General features: G+C 33.0%; 1 protein-coding gene and 1 long non-coding RNA gene across 2 annotated transcripts in view; one reads left to right on the forward strand and one right to left on the reverse strand.

Moving 5' to 3' along the window:
• Positions 1–18,805, reverse strand: part of LOC145986814 (uncharacterized) — a 268,487-nt gene that overhangs the window by 71,707 nt on the left and 177,975 nt on the right. The window lies entirely within an intron of this gene.
• LOC145986511 (uncharacterized) overlaps positions 1–18,805 on the forward strand; it is a 29,735-nt gene that overhangs the window by 4,891 nt on the left and 6,039 nt on the right. The window contains exons 4-5 of the mRNA XM_083120599.1: positions 1,479–1,537; positions 18,484–18,552. Coding sequence (XP_082976725.1) covers positions 1,479–1,537; positions 18,484–18,552 — 128 coding nt within the window. The remainder of the gene's footprint in view (positions 1–1,478; positions 1,538–18,483; positions 18,553–18,805) is intronic.

Raw genomic sequence — 18,805 nt, forward strand, 5'->3', positions numbered from 1 at the left:
GTACTTAGGCTACTAAAATCTGACGGATATAAATGTTAACTTGTTTTATAATACTTTTTATTTTTCTCTTTACAGCGAGTATTTGCATTATGGATGGTATTTTGAATAGAAGATCTGCTACAAATCTCTTATTGTAAATAGAGAGGAATATTGTAATACAAATGAAAATGATATATGAATAAATCTGAATAAAGAATTAGACCTTTTTTCATCGAAAATCATCAAACCTTTAGTTTCAGGTATATTTATGTACATATAATGTTATTGATTGGCATTCCATAAGTCATATTGAATGCAGTTCACGTAAACAGCTTATAATACAGGGTGGTCCATAAATATGGAAACATCAATATCAATCTATAGAGCGACCACAAAGAAAAAACCTTTGGACGAAAAGTCCCCGCACAGCTTTCCCTTCTTCCGTTTAGCTCGGGCCATAAGGAAGCATGGTCAACACTCCCCTTCCCCTCCCCGCAGGAGTACGGTGCACAGGAGTCGCAGGTCTGTGCAGGTTTCTTTGCTTGTGGTTCCACTATAATGTGGATGTTGTTGAAGTACGAAAAAACGTACCGAAATATGATGCAGGGAATGCGAAACCAGATAGGCCATGGATTCAACTTCCACAACTTCAGTTTTGTAAATGAGAAAATGAGCATGTTACAAATGAAAATTGGCTAGAATTTCAAGAGAAACGGGATGGTATGCTTCTTGCTCATGCAACTTTAATCCTAAAGCTGTTTAAACCCTAACGTTGTCGGTAGAGGCTCTTAGGGAGAATTCACACCGAAGAGACACGTGACATGCGACATGAGACACGTGTCGCTTGCAAACGAACACTCAGTAATCAATGCAACCTTTCGAACAGAAGAAACTCAGCAAGATGCACGTGCCGCATGTCGCTTACCAGCTTACGTGCCTCTCGGACTGTGCCGCTTTCTCAATACCGTGCACCGTGTCGCCTCAACGGGCATGCGCAATGAATGCTTCTCTCCAACGAGCTATATTTAAACTTTGAAAAGAGCTCAAACAGCGGCATTACAATGCTTTTGAACCTCTAATTTCTTGATATAATAAAGCACAAATATGTAAAATTTTTCAAGATTTAAACACAACGTCCTCTTGCCTTTATTAAATTTATTTGTGCAGTTATCGGCTGTAAATTGCCTTCAATATCATGTAATGAGACTGTGTTTAGGACGTGACTGCCTTTGCTTGAAACAGCAAGCGCTTGGAGGTACGTCAATCCAAAGTAGGTCACTCAATGTGACAGAATACTCTAGCGTTCAGGTCTTTGCTTTATCCACACTGGAAAGGAAAGCGAAAGATCAAGCATAAACATTTTGAGATAAGTGCACATGATTTCTTCTTTTTCTCGTGAATAATATGCCTCTCCCGGACAGTGAGTCATTTAATAAAAAAATTGTGCAAGTTATTGAAACTCACAAATGTTTATACGACATAACATCCGCTGATTACAGTTCAAAAGATGAACAGGACAAAGCCTGGAACGAACTAGCTAAGAAGTTTTCTTCTACAGGTATGTACAGTTTCATACTCCTAGCGTGTTTGATGATAAATCTGGAGGATTGGAGTTATGTACCCTACAATAGCTAAATTTTGGAAGCAATGTTTTATTCAGGATAAGTAGTATCGGAATTAGATAAGCTCGGTCGCTATTTAATATTCGCAATTAATTTGCACGTACTTATAACTAATTTGCACGGGTTTTAAATAATTTGCACGTACTTAGAACTCATTTGCACGTACTTAGAGTACTTTACATTTATGTATTTGCATGTTTATAACTTTTTATGAATATATAATTATTTATTTTATGAAAAATATGTATATAGCAGGTAATTAGAGGTACTAAACGCTATGCATATGGTTTTATATTCATTACTGCAAAGTATGTAATGTATAAAATGTTAATATTAATGTTTATAATATTGAAAATAAGAGTTTATGGTTTATGAACCGCTATGAAAGGTGGTAATGGTACGAAAGAAGACGGTCCCGGTACTCGAACCCGCGATATGTAACGTTATTAATTAGTACTATGTAATAATGTATGTTATTATGGTATTAAAGACGATGGTCTCAGACGACAGACAGAATACTGTCTCAGAATCTCGACTCGGCGGTGAAGGTAGAGGAGAAAGGAATTTGGGGAGTGTGCGTTCAAGGTCAAATGACGTCACAACGACAGAACAAAGAACGAACCCAATTGACCAATCAGAGAACGCGTCGGTAGATTTTCAGAACCGGTTTTTCCAAGGTTAACCAGTACGCAAGAACAGGAGAAAGGTATGCAATACTGTAGGGCAGGGGAGGGATAGATCCAGACAACAAAGGATGTCTGGAATGCGCAGCATTGGTCAAATCTCTGAAGCTATGCGTCGCTTGTAGAACTGGTTTCCGCCGCCAATTAATATTCCTCTCAGGGTTGCCCCAACGCACAGGCCGCTTTAGCGCACGTTTTTTTTATCTGTACTATGAAGAAGGGAGAGCTATCAGGGACGGGGCCTACAGTTTTCACCATTTGCTTTTATCACGGGGTAACGAACCTAGGACCCTTTGATTATTGATTTAGGATTGATTTAGGTAGTAAATGTATGTTACTGTGTGCTATTTAACTTAATTTGAGTTTATTTTTTACCAAACTTTTGACTTTATGTCAAACATTTTCACAGCTTATCCTTATTTTTACAAAATAACACTATTTATACTATTCAGGCAACATTTTTTAATAAAATCTTGGACTCACAAAGACAATTTTTCAACTTTTAACTTATTATTTTACAACTTGATATTAATTTTTTACAAAAATAACACTATTTATACTATTCAGGCAACATTTTTTATTAATTTTGGATTCACAAAGACATTTTTTTCAACTTTTAACTTATTATTTTACAACTTTGTTAATTTTTTACCAAAATAACAACTATTTATACTATTCAGGCAACATTTTTTTCATTAATTTTGGATTCACAAAGACAATTTTTCAACTTTTAACTTATTATTTTACAACTTTATGTTAATTTTTTACCAAAATAACACTATTTATGCTATTCAGGCAACATTTTTTCATTAAATTTTGGATTCACAGACATTTTTTTCAACTTTAAACTTATTAATTTTACAATTTTTATGTTAATTTTTACCAAAATAACACTATTTATACTATTCAGGCAACATTTTCTCATTAATTTTGGATTCACATCCATTTTTTTCAACTTTTAACTTATTATTTTACAATTTTATGTTAATTTTTTATCAAAATAACACTATTTATACTATTCAGGCAACACTTTTATTAAATTTTGGACTCACAAAGACATTTTTTACAACTTTTAATTTATTATTTACAATTTTATACCTATTTTTACCAAAATAACACTATTTATACTATTCAGGAAAGACTTTTAGTTATATCTTAGTCACACAAAGTGTGTTTTTTCAACTTCTATCTGTTTATTTCACAAGTCCAGGCTTATTATTACCAAAATAACACTATTTATACTATTCAGGAAAGACTTTTAGTTATATCTTCGACACACAAAGTGTGTTTTTTCAACTTCTATCTGTTTATTTCACAAGTCCAGGCTTATTATTACCAAAATAACACAATTCAATCTGTTCAGGAAAGACTTGTAGTTATATCTTCGACACACACAGTGTGTTTTTTCAACTTCTATTTGTTTATTCACAAGTTTAGGCTTATTATTACTCAAATAAACAATTTCATCTATTCAGGATATTTTGTATTACAAAGAGATTTTTTCAACTTTTAATTTATTATTTACAGTTTATGCCTATTTTTTTTACTCAAATAACACAATTCTATCTGTTTAGGAAAGATTTTTAGTTATATTTTCGACACACAAAGTGTGAGTTTTTAACTTTTTATCTGTTTATTTCACAAGTTTAGCCTAATATTTACTCAAATAACACGATTTGAAACGTGTTTTTTATTACATTTTGGACACACACACACACACACACACACACACACACACACACACACACACAGACAGACAGATATATTTTCCAAGTTTACAGGATTATTCTCTAAGTTTACTCAAATAACCACATTTTAAATGTGTTTTGAATTAAACTTTGTACACACGAAGTGTGTTTCGTCAATTCAAGAAGTTTTCAATTATATTTTGGATGCAAAAGTGTGTTTTGTCAAGTTCTACCCTTTTATTTTACAAGTTTAGGCTTATTATTATTCAAATAACCAATTTCATCTATTCAGACAACATTTTGTTTGTTATATTTTACTCACAAAGACATTTTATCAATTTTAAATTTATTATTTCTCAAGTTTATGTAATTTTTTATTCTAATAATACAATTTTAACTATTCAGGCAACATTTTTGTTGCAATTTGGACTTACAAAGAGATTTTTTAAATCTTTGTATTAAATTTTCTATTATTGCGTTTTGTATTTCACATTCGATATTACAAAGTTCTAAGGTGTGTATAATATTTCAAACTATTTTCAGGGTGTATTTGTTAATGCATTTGGATAATAACTATTAGGTTTTTGGATGAACTAATGTTAAGAATATTTCAACCAATCAGAAAATGTGTCGTTTGTATTTCCACCAATCAGAAAACGCGTCGGTTTTATTTCATCCAATTAGAAAACGCGTTGATTTTATTTCAACCAATCAGAGAAGGCGTCAGTTTTTGCTTATGAGGTATAAAAACTGCGTAAAAGCAAGCAGAAGCTATTTTGAGAAGTATTTGTGAAGCATTGTGTCAGAGAAGACATCAAGTTGTGATTATTGGCCGTGAGTTTCAGACAAAGAACTCAAGAGAAGCTATAATTAAGGTAAATGATTTTTATTATGTAGCGTGTTTTTAAATAATATGTAAATGCTAATATTGAAACGAAGAAAACGTCAATACAAACCAAAAAGAATATGCGTAATGTGAACAAGTACTACAACTATATTTCTATTTTTCAGATGCTTCTAATTTTGTATGTGTGACTGAAAGGGACCATTAGTGAAAGATGGCGTCTTCAACCTCCACAAACAAGGCTAACCACACTACGGTGAGTACCTCGCAAGAGATTTTACCATTGGAATGCATATTTCTCCACTAGTTTTTGAAATATAATATAATCCAGAAAACAAAGAAACGAAAAGTAAATACAGAAATGAATATGCGTAATATAAACAAGTACTACAACTATGTTTCTATTTTTCAGGTGTTCTTATTTGTGTACCTGTGAGTGGAAGGATCTATTACTGGAAATAACGTCAACGAAGTAACCGACAAGGGCATGAGTAACATGATTTCAGATGTTATCCATAAGGATTCTGTGTTGGAGATTTTGAAGAGGTATACACCTAGCAAGTATATTATATGCAGGGGTTGTTATCTAAATGTAGGCAACCATTTTTATGAGTGCGAGTGCGTATGCTGTAAAGATGAATTTCTGATTTCCGAATGTTTTTCTATTTGCCAAGGGGAAAGCCGTTTGTATGAATGCCAGCATTGTGTTGAGTGGATGTGCGAGAGAATCCAGTGTTATTTGCAGGATCAGGACAATACAAAAAATATTTTTGATTTTTATATTACTAACCATGAGGATGTTGCGGATGCTTTGACGGCACACGAGGTACAGACAGATACAAAGCTTTTTATAGTGTGTTATGTGAAATTTCAAACAATATCGAACTAGTGAAAACTCTTATAGATTCTATACGCTCAGCAGAGCTTACTTATGGTAGCACAGGATTTTTGTGAGAGTTGAATAAAGAGAGACTGACTAATAACAGCGAAATGGTGCAATACATTATTGATGTACAAGGATTTATTTATAATAGAAAATTTATATTGCGTGAGATTTGTGTGAGTTCTACAAATTTGGACACTGTGTATTATGCGCTTGTGATGTTTCCCGATTATTTCAATGAGAACAAAGAATCGCGCTGGGTTAAAGACAATCTCCATGCATTAATGTATGATATTCCTTGTGGATGTGAAATATACTATGTCGGAGAGCAGTTAGGAACTTGAACTGTCAAGGTGGTACATTTTTCTGCAAAGGAAATCCCAAATTATCAAAGATTTGTTTAATATTGATAACATTGTTGATTTACAAACTGTAAACTGTCCATCCCTTAGAATTTGTATATGTTTCAAGGAGGATTGTGCAAGTATCATTCTGATACTTCTCCCCCAGCTGAACAAGGTTGCGCATTCAGAAATGTTCAAAGACTTGTATGTTGGTACAATAATAAAAATATTAAGGTGTAATGTATTTTAGTGCAAATAATAAAGATTTGTGAAAAAGAAATGTTTTTCTATGTTGTTATTTAGTTTTAAAGCCTGCATTCAAGTATTTTCAAGTATTACCGTTTTTTTTTGTTTTTTTTGAGTGATTGACTTAATACCAGGAGTTGTACGAGCCGTATTTTAACTACAATCACTATATGTCTATGAGGACTAAAATCCACTGATTGAACCTTAAAGCTTAGGCTTACTATGTATATTGATTACTCACAGGACAACACGAATCTTACAGAGGATTGTAGGAGGCATAGGCCCACACGCCAGAGCCTTATTAGCCTGCAAGAACAACTTATATGTTGAATTGTGACTGTTTAGAAATAATATTTATAAAGTTTAAATCATTTTCATTAGATTACATATATATTTTGGATTCAAATAAAACACTCAAGTTAAGTTTTTTAAGTTTATTTTTATTTAATATACAAATATAGAATATATCAAATTTACATATATGAAAAATACTCTACCAAAGAGCAAAAGTCACATAGGGATTACGATTTAGCCGATGCTGAGGGATTTGTAGTAAGAGAGAAATTTTTGCCATTGGTTAAAGTTGAGGGTGACTCCACCAGCGATGTTGGTGATTTCCACTTTTATGTTTTCTCCACTGCCCTCGAAGGTGAAGTAAAGTTCTTCTAAATGTTTATAGATCTGAACCTGTCTTCTTGTGTGGGGAATCTGTTTTTGTAAGTGTCGAAGATCGCATCTAATTTGTACACGCATGATGGGTACTCTTCTCTATTTAGGACAATGTAATTTTTTCATGTTTCAAAATCAATTCAGTGTTTGTGAAAGTACCTCGAATAATGATATCCATGTTGGCAACGATGATGAATCTGGTTTCTGGTTTTATGTTGTTCATTTGGTGGGTACCTCGGATAGACTGCATTTTGGTTTGCTATCATAAAAAGTTTTAAAAATATGCAACTAGTGCTACAAAAGGAACGGAAATTATCGACAATTTCTGGATTATAACTAAAATTCAGTTTGCCTTTTACATATCCAATATTTACAGACCAACTCTAACTAGACTTCGATTTATATAAATGTAGCGGGAACTATATTTCTGAGAATCAAACTATATTAGGATTATATGTTAAACTTATACAAAACCAGATTATTCTATGTAAGTATATTTATATTGACTGGATTATTTAACAGATCAAACAGAAAGAAGGCAAAATTCACTAAACGTAGGTGATTGCATGAAAATAACTAGGTCAAGGAGTGACCAACAGTGAGCTGACGGTTATATATAGAGGGTCGCTCTTCATAATTCTTACCTTCGCTGGATCGGCGAAGGAACGCACTTGTGGGCGGTAGAACCTGAATGGGCTCCACCAAGACATCGGAGACTCGAAGCAGATGTCTTGGTGGATGAACCCAAGTAGGGTCATAGGCGCTAGGGTCAATTTGGTCATTTCTTCTTGTATGTGGAACCAATTTGGCCAACTCCCAAATTAACTTACATTGCTTATAACTAATTAAATTTGAAGAAAAATTATAATCTCTTAGACTGTAAACATATTTTATATTTAGGCTGCACAAGATCCAATGATAAAATTAAAAAATGGTAACCGCCCAGACAGGGACTCGAACCCTGGACAGATAGGTTAAAACCCTAATGCTATACCAACTAAGCTATCTGAGCACAAGGTATTCTTTTTTTGAAAGTTAGTTATGTTAAGAAATATCGTTTGAGAACACTTTTGGTCTGGGTCGACAGAGAAGGAGACAGCATTTCCAAAATTTTACAGACTGGATGTATTTTACCACCACTATAGAGGTCTTTACTATATGTAATTCGAAACGCTAGAGTTCAGTTAGCTTTCAAAATTGAGGTTACATAGTACAATATGTTGAACATTTTGTGTTTGGCACACTTAACAAGTTACACTTATATCCATTTCAGGACAAATGATGCTAAAACTCTCAAATTTTCTGTCAACTCATAAACTACTAGCAAACTTTTAGTATTATATGTCCGTAATTAGATACAGTGTAACTTGTTATGCGTGACAAACACAAAATCTTCAACATATTGTACTATGTAACCTCAATTTTGAAAGCTAACTGAACTCTAGCGTTTCGAATTACATATAGTAAAGACCTCTATAGTGGTGGTAAAATACATCCAGTCTGTAAAATTTTGGAAATGCTGTCTCCTTCTCTGTCGACCCAGACCAAAAGTGTTCTCAAACGATATTTCTTAACATAACTAACTTTTCAAAAAAAGAATACCTTGTGCTCAGATAGCTTAGTTGGTATAGCATTAGGGTTTTAACCTATCTGTCCAGGGTTCGAGTCCCTGTCTGGGCGGTTACCATTTTTTAATTTTATCATTGGATCTTGTGCAGCCTAAATATAAAATATGTTTACAGTCTAAGAGATTATAATTTTTCTTCAAATTTAATTAGTTATAAGCAATGTAAGTTAATTTGGGAGTTGGCCAAATTGGTTCCACATACAAGAAGAAATGACCAAATTGACCCTAGCGCCTATGACCCTACTTGGGTTCATCCACCAAGACATCTGCTTCGAGTCTCCGATGTCTTGGTGGAGCCCATTCAGGTTCTACCGCCCACAAGTGCGTTCCTTCGCCGATCCAGCGAAGGTAAGAATTATGAAGAGCGACCCTCTATATATAACCTCAGCTCACTGTTGGTCACTCCTTGACCTAGTTATTTTCATGCAATCACCTACGTTTAGTGAATTTTGCCTTCTTTCTGTTTGATCTGTTAAATAATCCAGTCAATATAAATATACTTACATAGAATAATCTGGTTTTGTATAAGTTTAACATATAATCCTAATATAGTTTGATTCTCAGAAATATAGTTCCCGCTACATTTATATAAATCGAAGTCTAGTTAGAGTTGGTCTGTAAATATTGGATATGTAAAAGGCAAACTGAATTTTAGTTATAATCCAGAAATTGTCGATAATTTCCGTTCCTTTTGTAGCACTAGTTGCATATTTTTAAAACTTTTTATTGATAGCAAACCAAAATGCAGTCTATCCGAGGTACCCACCAAATGAACAACATAAAACCAGAAACCAGATTCATCATCGTTGCCAACATGGATATCATTATTCGAGGTACTTTCACAAACACTGAATTGATTTTGAAACATGAAAAAATTACATTGTCCTAAATAGAGAAGAGTACCCATCATGCGTGTACAAATCAGATGCGATCTTCGACACTTACAAAAACAGATTCCCCACACAAGAAGACAGGTTCAGATCTATAAACATTTTAGAAGAACTTTACTTCACCTTCGAGGGCAGTGGAGAAAACATAAAAGTGGAAATCACCAACATCGCTGGTGGAGTCACCCTCAACTTTAACCAATGGCAAAAATTTCTCTCTTACTACAAATCCCTCAGCATCGGCTAAATCGTAATCCCTATGTGACTTTTGCTCTTTGGTAGAGTATTTTTCATATATGTAAATTTGATATATTCTATATTTGTATATTAAATAAAAATAAACTTAAAAAACTTAACTTGAGTGTTTTATTTGAATCCAAAATATATATGTAATCTAATGAAAATGATTTAAACTTTATAAATATTATTTCTAAACAGTCACAATTCAACATATAAGTTGTTCTTGCAGGCTAATAAGGCTCTGGCGTGTGGGCCTATGCCTCCTACAATCCTCTGTAAGATTCGTGTTGTCCTGTGAGTAATCAATATACATAGTAAGCCTAAGCTTTAAGGTTCAATCAGTGGATTTTAGTCCTCATAGACATATAGTGATTGTAGTTAAAATACGGCTCGTACAACTCCTGGTATTAAGTCAATCACTCAAAAAAAACAAAAAAAAAACGGTAATACTTGAAAATACCTTGAATGCAGGCTTTAAAACTAAATAACAACATAGAAAACATTTCTTTTTCACAAATCTTTATTATTTGCACTAAAATACATTACACCTTAATATTTTTATTATTGTACCAACATACAAGTCTTTGAACATTTCTGAATGCGCAACCTTGTTCAGCTGGGGGAGAAGTATCAGAATGATACTTGCACAATCCTCCTTGAAACATATACAAATTCTTAAGGGATGGACAGTTTACAGTTTGTAAATCAACAATGTTATCAATATTAAACAAATCTTTGATAATTTGGGATTTCCTTTGCAGAAAAATGTACCACCTTGACAGTTCAAGTTCCTAACTGCTCTCCGGACATAGTATATTTCACATCCACAAGGAATATCATACATTAATGCATGGAGATTGTCTTTAACCCAGCGCGATTCTTTGTTCTCATTGAAATAATCGGGAACACTCACAAGCGCATAATACACAGTGTCCAAATTTGTAGAACTCACACAAATCTCACGCAATATAAATTTTCTATTATAAATAAATCCTTGTACATCAATAATGTATTGCACCATTTTCGCTGTTATTAGTCAGTCTCTCTTTATTCAACTCTCACAAAAATCCTGTGCTACCATAAGTAAGCTCTGCTGAGCGTATAGAATCTATAAGAGTTTTCACTAGTTCGATATTGTTTGAAATTTCACATAACACACTATAAAAAGCTTTGTATTCTGTCTGTACCTCGTGTGCCGTCAAAGCATCCGCAACATCCTCATGGTTAGTAATATAAAAATCAAAAATATGTTTTGTATTGTCCTGATCCTGCAAATAACACTGGATTCTCTCGCACATCCACTCAACACAATGCTGGCATTCATACAAACGGCTTTCCCCTTGGCAAATAGAAAAACATTCGGAAATCAGAAATTCATCTTTACAGCATACGCACTCGCACTCATAAAAATGGTTGCCTACATTTAGATAACAACCCCTGCATATAATATACTTGCTAGGTGTATACCTCTTCAAAATCTCCAACACAGAATCCTTATGGATAACATCTGAAATCATGTTACTCATGCCCTTGTCGGTTACTTCGTTGACGTTATTTCCAGTAATAGATCCTTCCACTCACAGGTACACAAATAAGAACACCTGAAAAATAGAAACATAGTTGTAGTACTTGTTTATATTACGCATATTCATTTCTGTATTTACTTTTTCGTTTCTTTGTTTTCTGGATTTATATATTATTTCAAAAAACTAGTGGAGAAATATGCATTCCAATGGTAAAATCTCTTGCGAGGTACTCACCGTAGTGTGGTTAGCCTTGTTTGTGGAGGTTGAAGACGCCATCTTTCACTAATGGTCCCTTTCAGTCACACATACAAAATTAGAAGCATCTGAAAAATAGAAATATAGTTGTAGTACTTGTTCACATTACGCATATTCTTTTTGGTTTGTATTGACGTTTTCTTCGTTTCAATATTAGCATTTACATATTATTTAAAAACACGCTACATAATAAAAATCATTTACCTTAATTATAGCTTCTCTTGAGTTCTTTGTCTGAAACTCACGGCCAATAATCACAACTTGATGTCTTCTCTGACACAATGCTTCACAAATACTTCTCAAAATAGCTTCTGCTTGCTTTTACGCAGTTTTTATACCTCATAAGCAAAACTGACGCCTTCTCTGATTGGTTGAAATAAAATCAACGCGTTTTCTAATTGGATGAAATAAAACCGACGCGTTTTCTGATTGGTGGAAATACAAACGACACATTTTCTGATTGGTTGAAATATTCTTAACATTAGTTCATCCAAAAACCTAATAGTTATTATCCAAATGCATTAACAAATACACCCTGAAAATAGTTTGAAATATTATACACACCTTAGAACTTTGTAATATCGAATGTGAAATACAAAACGCAATAAATAGAAAATTTAATACAAAGATTTAAAAAATCTCTTTGTAAGTCCAAATTGCAACAAAAATGTTGCCTGAATAGTTAAAATTGTATTATTAGAATAAAAAATTACATAAACTTGAGAAATAATAAATTTAAAATTGATAAAATGTCTTTGTGAGTAAAATATAACAAACAAAATGTTGTCTGAATAGATGAAATTGGTTATTTGAATAATAATAAGCCTAAACTTGTAAAATAAAAGGGTAGAACTTGACAAAACACACTTTTGCATCCAAAATATAATTGAAAACTTTCTTGAATTGACGAAACACACTTCGTGTGTACAAAGTTTAATTCAAAACACATTTAAAATGTGTTATTTGAGTAAACTTAGAGAATAATCCTGTAAACTTGGAAAATATATCTGTCTGTCTGTGTGTGTGTGTGTGTGTGTGTGTGTGTGTGTGTGTGTGTGTGTGTGTGTGTCCAAAATGTAATAAAAAAACACGTTCAAATCGTGTTATTTGAGTAAATATTAGGCTAAACTTGTGAAATAAACAGATAAAAATTAAAAACTCACACTTTGTGTGTCGAAAATATAACTAAAAATCTTTCCTAAACAGATAGAATTGTGTTATTTGAGTAAAAAAAATAGGCATAAACTTGTAAATAATAAATTAAAAGTTGAAAAAATCTCTTTGTAAATACAAAATATCCTGAATAGATGAAATTGTGTTATTTGAGTAATAATAAGCCTAAACTTGTGAAATAAACAAATAGAAGTTGAAAAAACACACTTTGTGTGTCGAAGATATAACTACAAGTCTTTCCTGAACAGATTGAATTGTGTTATTTTGGTAATAATAAGCCTGGACTTGTGAAATAAACAGATAGAAGTTGAAAAAACACACTTTGTGTGTCGAAGATATAACTAAAAGTCTTTCCTGAATAGTATAAATAGTGTTATTTTGGTAATAATAAGCCTGGACTTGTGAAATAAACAGATAGAAGTTGAAAAAACACACTTTGTGTGACTAAGATATAACTAAAAGTCTTTCCTGAATAGTATAAATAGTGTTATTTTGGTAAAAATAGGTATAAAATTGTAAAATAATAAATTAAAAAGTTGTAAAAAATGTCTTTGTGAGTCCAAAATTTAATAAAAAGTGTTGCCTGAATAGTATAAATAGTGTTATTTTGATAAAAAATTAACATAAAATTGTAAAATAATAAGTTAAAAGTTGAAAAAAATGGGAATGTGAATCCAAAATTAATGAGAAAATGTTGCCTGAATAGTATAAATAGTGTTATTTTGGTAAAAATTAACATAAAAATTGTAAAATAATAAGTTAAAAGTTGAAAAAAAATGTCTGTGAATCCAAAATTTAATGAAAAAATGTTGCCTGAATAGCATAAATAGTGTTATTTTGGTAAAAAATTAACATAAAGTTGTAAAATAATAAGTTAAAAGTTGAAAAAATGTCTTTGTGAATCCAAAATTAATGAAAAAATGTTGCCTGAATAGTATAAATAGTGTTATTTTGGTAAAAAATTAACAAAGTTGTAAAATAATAAGTTAAAAGTTGAAAAAAATGTCTTTGTGAATCCAAAATTAATAAAAAATGTTGCCTGAATAGTATAAATAGTGTTATTTTTGTAAAAAATTAATATCAAGTTGTAAAATAATAAGTTAAAAGTTGAAAAATTGTCTTTGTGAGTCCAAGATTTAATAAAAAATGTTGCCTGAATAGTATAAATAGTGTTATTTTGTAAAAATAAGGATAAGCTGTGAAAATGTTTGACATAAAGTCAAAGTTTGGTAAAAAATAAACTCAAAATTAAGTTAAATAGCACACAGTAACATACATTTACTACCTAAATCAATAATCAAAGGGTCCTAGGTTCGTTACCCCGTGATAAAAGCAAATGGTGAAAACTGTAGGCCCCGTCCCTGATAGCTCTCCCTTCTTCATAGTACAGATAAAAAAAACGTGCGCTAAAGCGGCCTGTGCGTTGGGGCAACCCTGAGAGGAATATTAATTGGCGGCGGAAACCAGTTCTACAAGCGACGCATAGCTTCAGAGATTTGACCAATGCTGCGCATTCCAGACATCCTTTGTTGTCTGGATCTATCCCTCCCCTGCCCTACAGTATTGCATACCTTTCTCCTGTTCTTGCGTACTGGTTAACCTTGGAAAAACCGGTTCTGAAAATCTACCGACGCGTTCTCTGATTGGTCAATTGGGTTCGTTCTTTGTTCTGTCGTTGTGACGTCATTTGACCTTGAACGCACACTCCCCAAATTCCTTTCTCCTCTACCTTCACCGCCGAGTCGAGATTCTGAGACAGTATTCTGTCTGTCGTCTGAGACCATCGTCTTTAATACCATAATAACATACATTATTACATAGTACTAATTAATAACGTTACATATCGCGGGTTCGAGTACCGGGACCGTCTTCTTTCGTACCATTACCACCTTTCATAGCGGTTCATAAACCATAAACTCTTATTTTCAATATTATAAACATTAATATTAACATTTTATACATTACATACTTTGCAGTAATGAATATAAAACCATATGCATAGCGTTTAGTACCTCTAATTACCTGCTATATACATATTTTTCATAAAATAAATAATTATATATTCATAAAAAGTTATAAACATGCAAATACATAAATGTAAAGTACTCTAAGTACGTGCAAATGAGTTCTAAGTACGTGCAAATTATTTAAAACCCGTGCAAATTAGTTATAAGTACGTGCAAATTAATTGCGAATATTAAATAGCGACCGAGCTTATCTAATTCCGATACTACTAGGATATTAATTTACGTATCAGCTATAATGAAATTTCGAAGTACGTAGTATGTTGAACACCGCTATTTACGTACATAAAATGTCAATACTATTTTATGTGTAACATTTCAAACACGATGTTGTAAACAGGTTATTTGATAATCTAATATACTTTTAAATTCGTAATTATTAAAAATAGTAGTTCTATTCTGTATTTAACGTATACTTTCAGTAATATCGATATATTTTATTGCATTTACGAAAAATACCGTTGCCGATGTAAAATCTGCAATGTTTATATAGAGGTAGACGTTGAAAATAAAAATGTTAAATGAAAATTTTTGCACTAAAAATATCAACTCATAATATTTAGGAATGCAATGTTCTATGTTTCATTGTTTGATAACTAACGTATTCATTAATAACAGTTCGTTTACACAAAAAAATACTAATTTAATCTGTTTTTGTTCAATTTTTTTACTCTCATTATTTGAAACGAATAAAAAAAAATTAAAGCTGAGAAACATACCCATTCATTTTCTTTGAAAGTTTTTGTCAACTTGTATCATCCATATTTCACATTAAAGAAACAAACATAAGCACTATATTGAGGTAATGATACTGCCATTATTTTATCCATGAAGTTATAAGTTAAAAATTAATTTTTATAATTTTACCATAAGTTGAAAAAAAAACATTTCTTTCATTTTGTACATTATTTACAAAGATACAAATGATATAGTGGGCAACTTTCTTTCTATACTTATATAGGAAACCCACTACTTCGAATACTTAACTCTGTAGTCTATCTACACACACACACATTGAACTGAGACTGTACTGCATTTCTTAGCTCCAGAAAGTGAGGACATAACCTATCACGAAGTTGCTGTTCTACTCTGCCCAAACGACCATGATTCTCATACGGAACCTGAGGGAGAAGATTGCAGGCATCCGTTAGCGCTGCATTTGAATATGGTTTCGAGAGGGTTCCGTCATAAAGGCGAATGTAATTATGTAACACACACGCAGCCTTAGTGATGACGTCAACCTTATTTGGGCTGCAATCAAGTGGTCTCTCAAAAACCCTGAATTTTGAAACTAGCATACCAAATGCACATTCAACACCTATTCTTGCTGTGGACAATCGTTTGTTGAATATTCTTCTTGAATTTGTGATGTTTCTCCTGGGATATGGACGCATGATGTGTTCTTGAAGTGGGACATGTCACGTTTCTCCTCGGTGTGAAATTCTCGTGTCGCATGTCGTGTGTCTCTTCGGTGTGAATTCTCCCTAAGGAACATGCGACACGCGAGACGAGAGTTTCACACCGAAGAGACAAGGTGCACGCGCCACGAATAGGCTACCTATACACTAGAGAAATGGTTCTCAACCTTCGTGGAACCATGTCCCGGTATTGAGAAAACGGCACATTCCGAGAGGCATGTAAGCGCCATGCGACACGTGCATCTTGCCGTGTCTCTTCGGTTCAAAAAAGGTTGCATTGATTACCGAGGGTTCGCTTCCAAGCGACACGTGTCACATTTCACGTATCGCATGTCGCATGTCGCGTTTCTCATCGGTGTGAATTCTCTCTTAAGTGCACCCTGTAGCAATAACATTTAAGCTTAAATGGGTTATTTATGAGCAATGTTTTTTCTTATCATTCTGTATTTGCCACAGCCTGAAACGTAAACAACATTAACATGTAAGCTTTAAAATTTTGTTTAGTTTATAAACTTATTATTATTATTTGCTTCATTTTACTTCGCATTTTGTTCCACTCTTGGCTAATTTGCGAAGATGGGGATGAGTGATGAAATGATGAAATTGATGAATGGACATTCACAAACATCCATGCCCAGGCCAGGATTCGAACCCGGGACCTCTTAAACTTTTTAAACTTGAAGAGGAAACATGCTAGAAAATAGTCCGTATAATTTCCAAGGATTTCTTACAATTTTTCCCGCACAGATGCTAATTTGTTCAATTCGTAATGTTTCATTAATACTTTCACACATTCTAATCAAGGAGTCAGGCGCTCGATACCCAGTCGAGGCCAAAGTAGTTCGGATAGCAGTTTAAAGTGTAAGTCCAGTCCCAATTAGCCTAGCTGTTCATAAAAGTGTTCTTAAAACAAAACTCACACGTTTTCTCACTTTTTCGCTGTTGATATATCCATCGTTCAGAGGAGTCGATGTAATTAAAACATTGGAAAGGGGACATAGTGTACAATAATACACATTATACACACTTTGACGCCCGTATTTGTGTTAAAATAATAGTTTGGTATTTTTCAATTTATGAAGGAACGTACTCTAAAAAAGTTTGTAACTTTTATCAGGATAGACTAATTTCCTTGCGTTTACACAAATTTAGTATTCTAAGTATCAGAAACAGAATTTCAACAAAATATGTAATATTTATGCAAGGGGTGCGGTTGCAAATACCCTAGTGTTATTTAACATTGAGATATACTAAATAAAACAAGACAAATTACTTTTCACTTAGGTTTTTAATGCTAATATCCAATCAAACTGAGAGTAAGATCCACCAATATATTAAATATTCTGTGAAAGAAAATTCTAGACAAAATTACTAATCCCTTTCAAGTTACATTATCATGTAACTAGTTTACTCGGTGATGTATGCGGTGTCCATATAATTACTTGTACATAAAGGAAATTAATCTATCACTCCGCCTACTATAGACTGAACTCTTTACCGTATCTTGTATCGTCGATATAATGGTGCAGCTGACTAAGGACTCTACAATACTTGAAAACGACAATATACTGAGAATAGCCAGCAAATATATCCACTGTTGTATCAAATAGTGTATTCCGAATTTTTGTGAGATTTTTCCAATTCTAGACAACGTTAGTATTGACCTATATAATTTAAGTGTCTTGCACAAAATTGTTCAGGTAGGAGCACATGTATGGATAATTACAATAGAAACTGGGATACAAAGGCCTCGTCGACACTAAAAACACTGACTATAAGTGCCATAAATTCTGAATTCACAAATGAAGTTACAAACTGGTGAAGTGTAGTTTGATTTCGTACTAAAATAACGTAACAGTGTGTATATTCATATTCACTTGACATTCACAATACGTGTTGCACGTACGTACTACTATTCCCGCATGCACTCTCTAACTTAGTTCAGGTCTTCAATAAAAGCATAAAGCGGATCAAAATTCTGAACGATCTGCTAATACAGATAAAACAGTGATTACACTGATTCTAAAAGCTTCAATGCGTCCAATTCGACATAATTAATGAGCATTAAAACGTTCTTGATGATAATCAGTTCGAATAGATGCTTATAAAAGCATCTCTACAAAGTTATCATCGAGAACATTAAACGAAGATTTATGCGGTAGTTACGTGAAAGGGTATTCAGAGGTGTTTCAAGTCATTAGTAAAACTCAAAGGACAATTGTCATAAAATAGGCAATTTGTATGCAAATCCAACGTGTCATTTATTATATAAAGAATCTGAAACACGCCACAAAAGATAATGCAGAGAAATCTAATGCATCGCAGCCGTATTTCGAAGCAGTAATGCCATCCAACTCTATCTCCTTAATCAGCAGACATGAAAGGATTTCATGCACTTACCTTAGTCTGTTGTGTTGTAGCGGTGACGACACTGCCATTCAAAGGCAAGTTTTCAGAAAGTTATATACGCAAAATCTATATTACTAGTCTATGACGTACCGTGTATCATGCTAAATTCAATACGTATACAAGCCACAAGAACATTTTCCTCAAGTAGATGCATTGATTTTTAGCGTTTAAAAAGTTAGTACACATAATTAGTGCATAATTTAGTAGAAGTGTTTAGATGAATTCACTACGTATGGAAAATATATTAGTATCTCACTTGTCAGTCTGTAACAGCACCATGGTTAAACA

This window comes from Lepisma saccharinum, chromosome 4 (assembly GCF_977018435.1).
Source record: "Lepisma saccharinum chromosome 4, izLepSacc3.1, whole genome shotgun sequence".
In the NCBI taxonomy this organism is placed as follows: Eukaryota; Metazoa; Arthropoda; class Insecta; order Zygentoma; family Lepismatidae; genus Lepisma; species Lepisma saccharinum.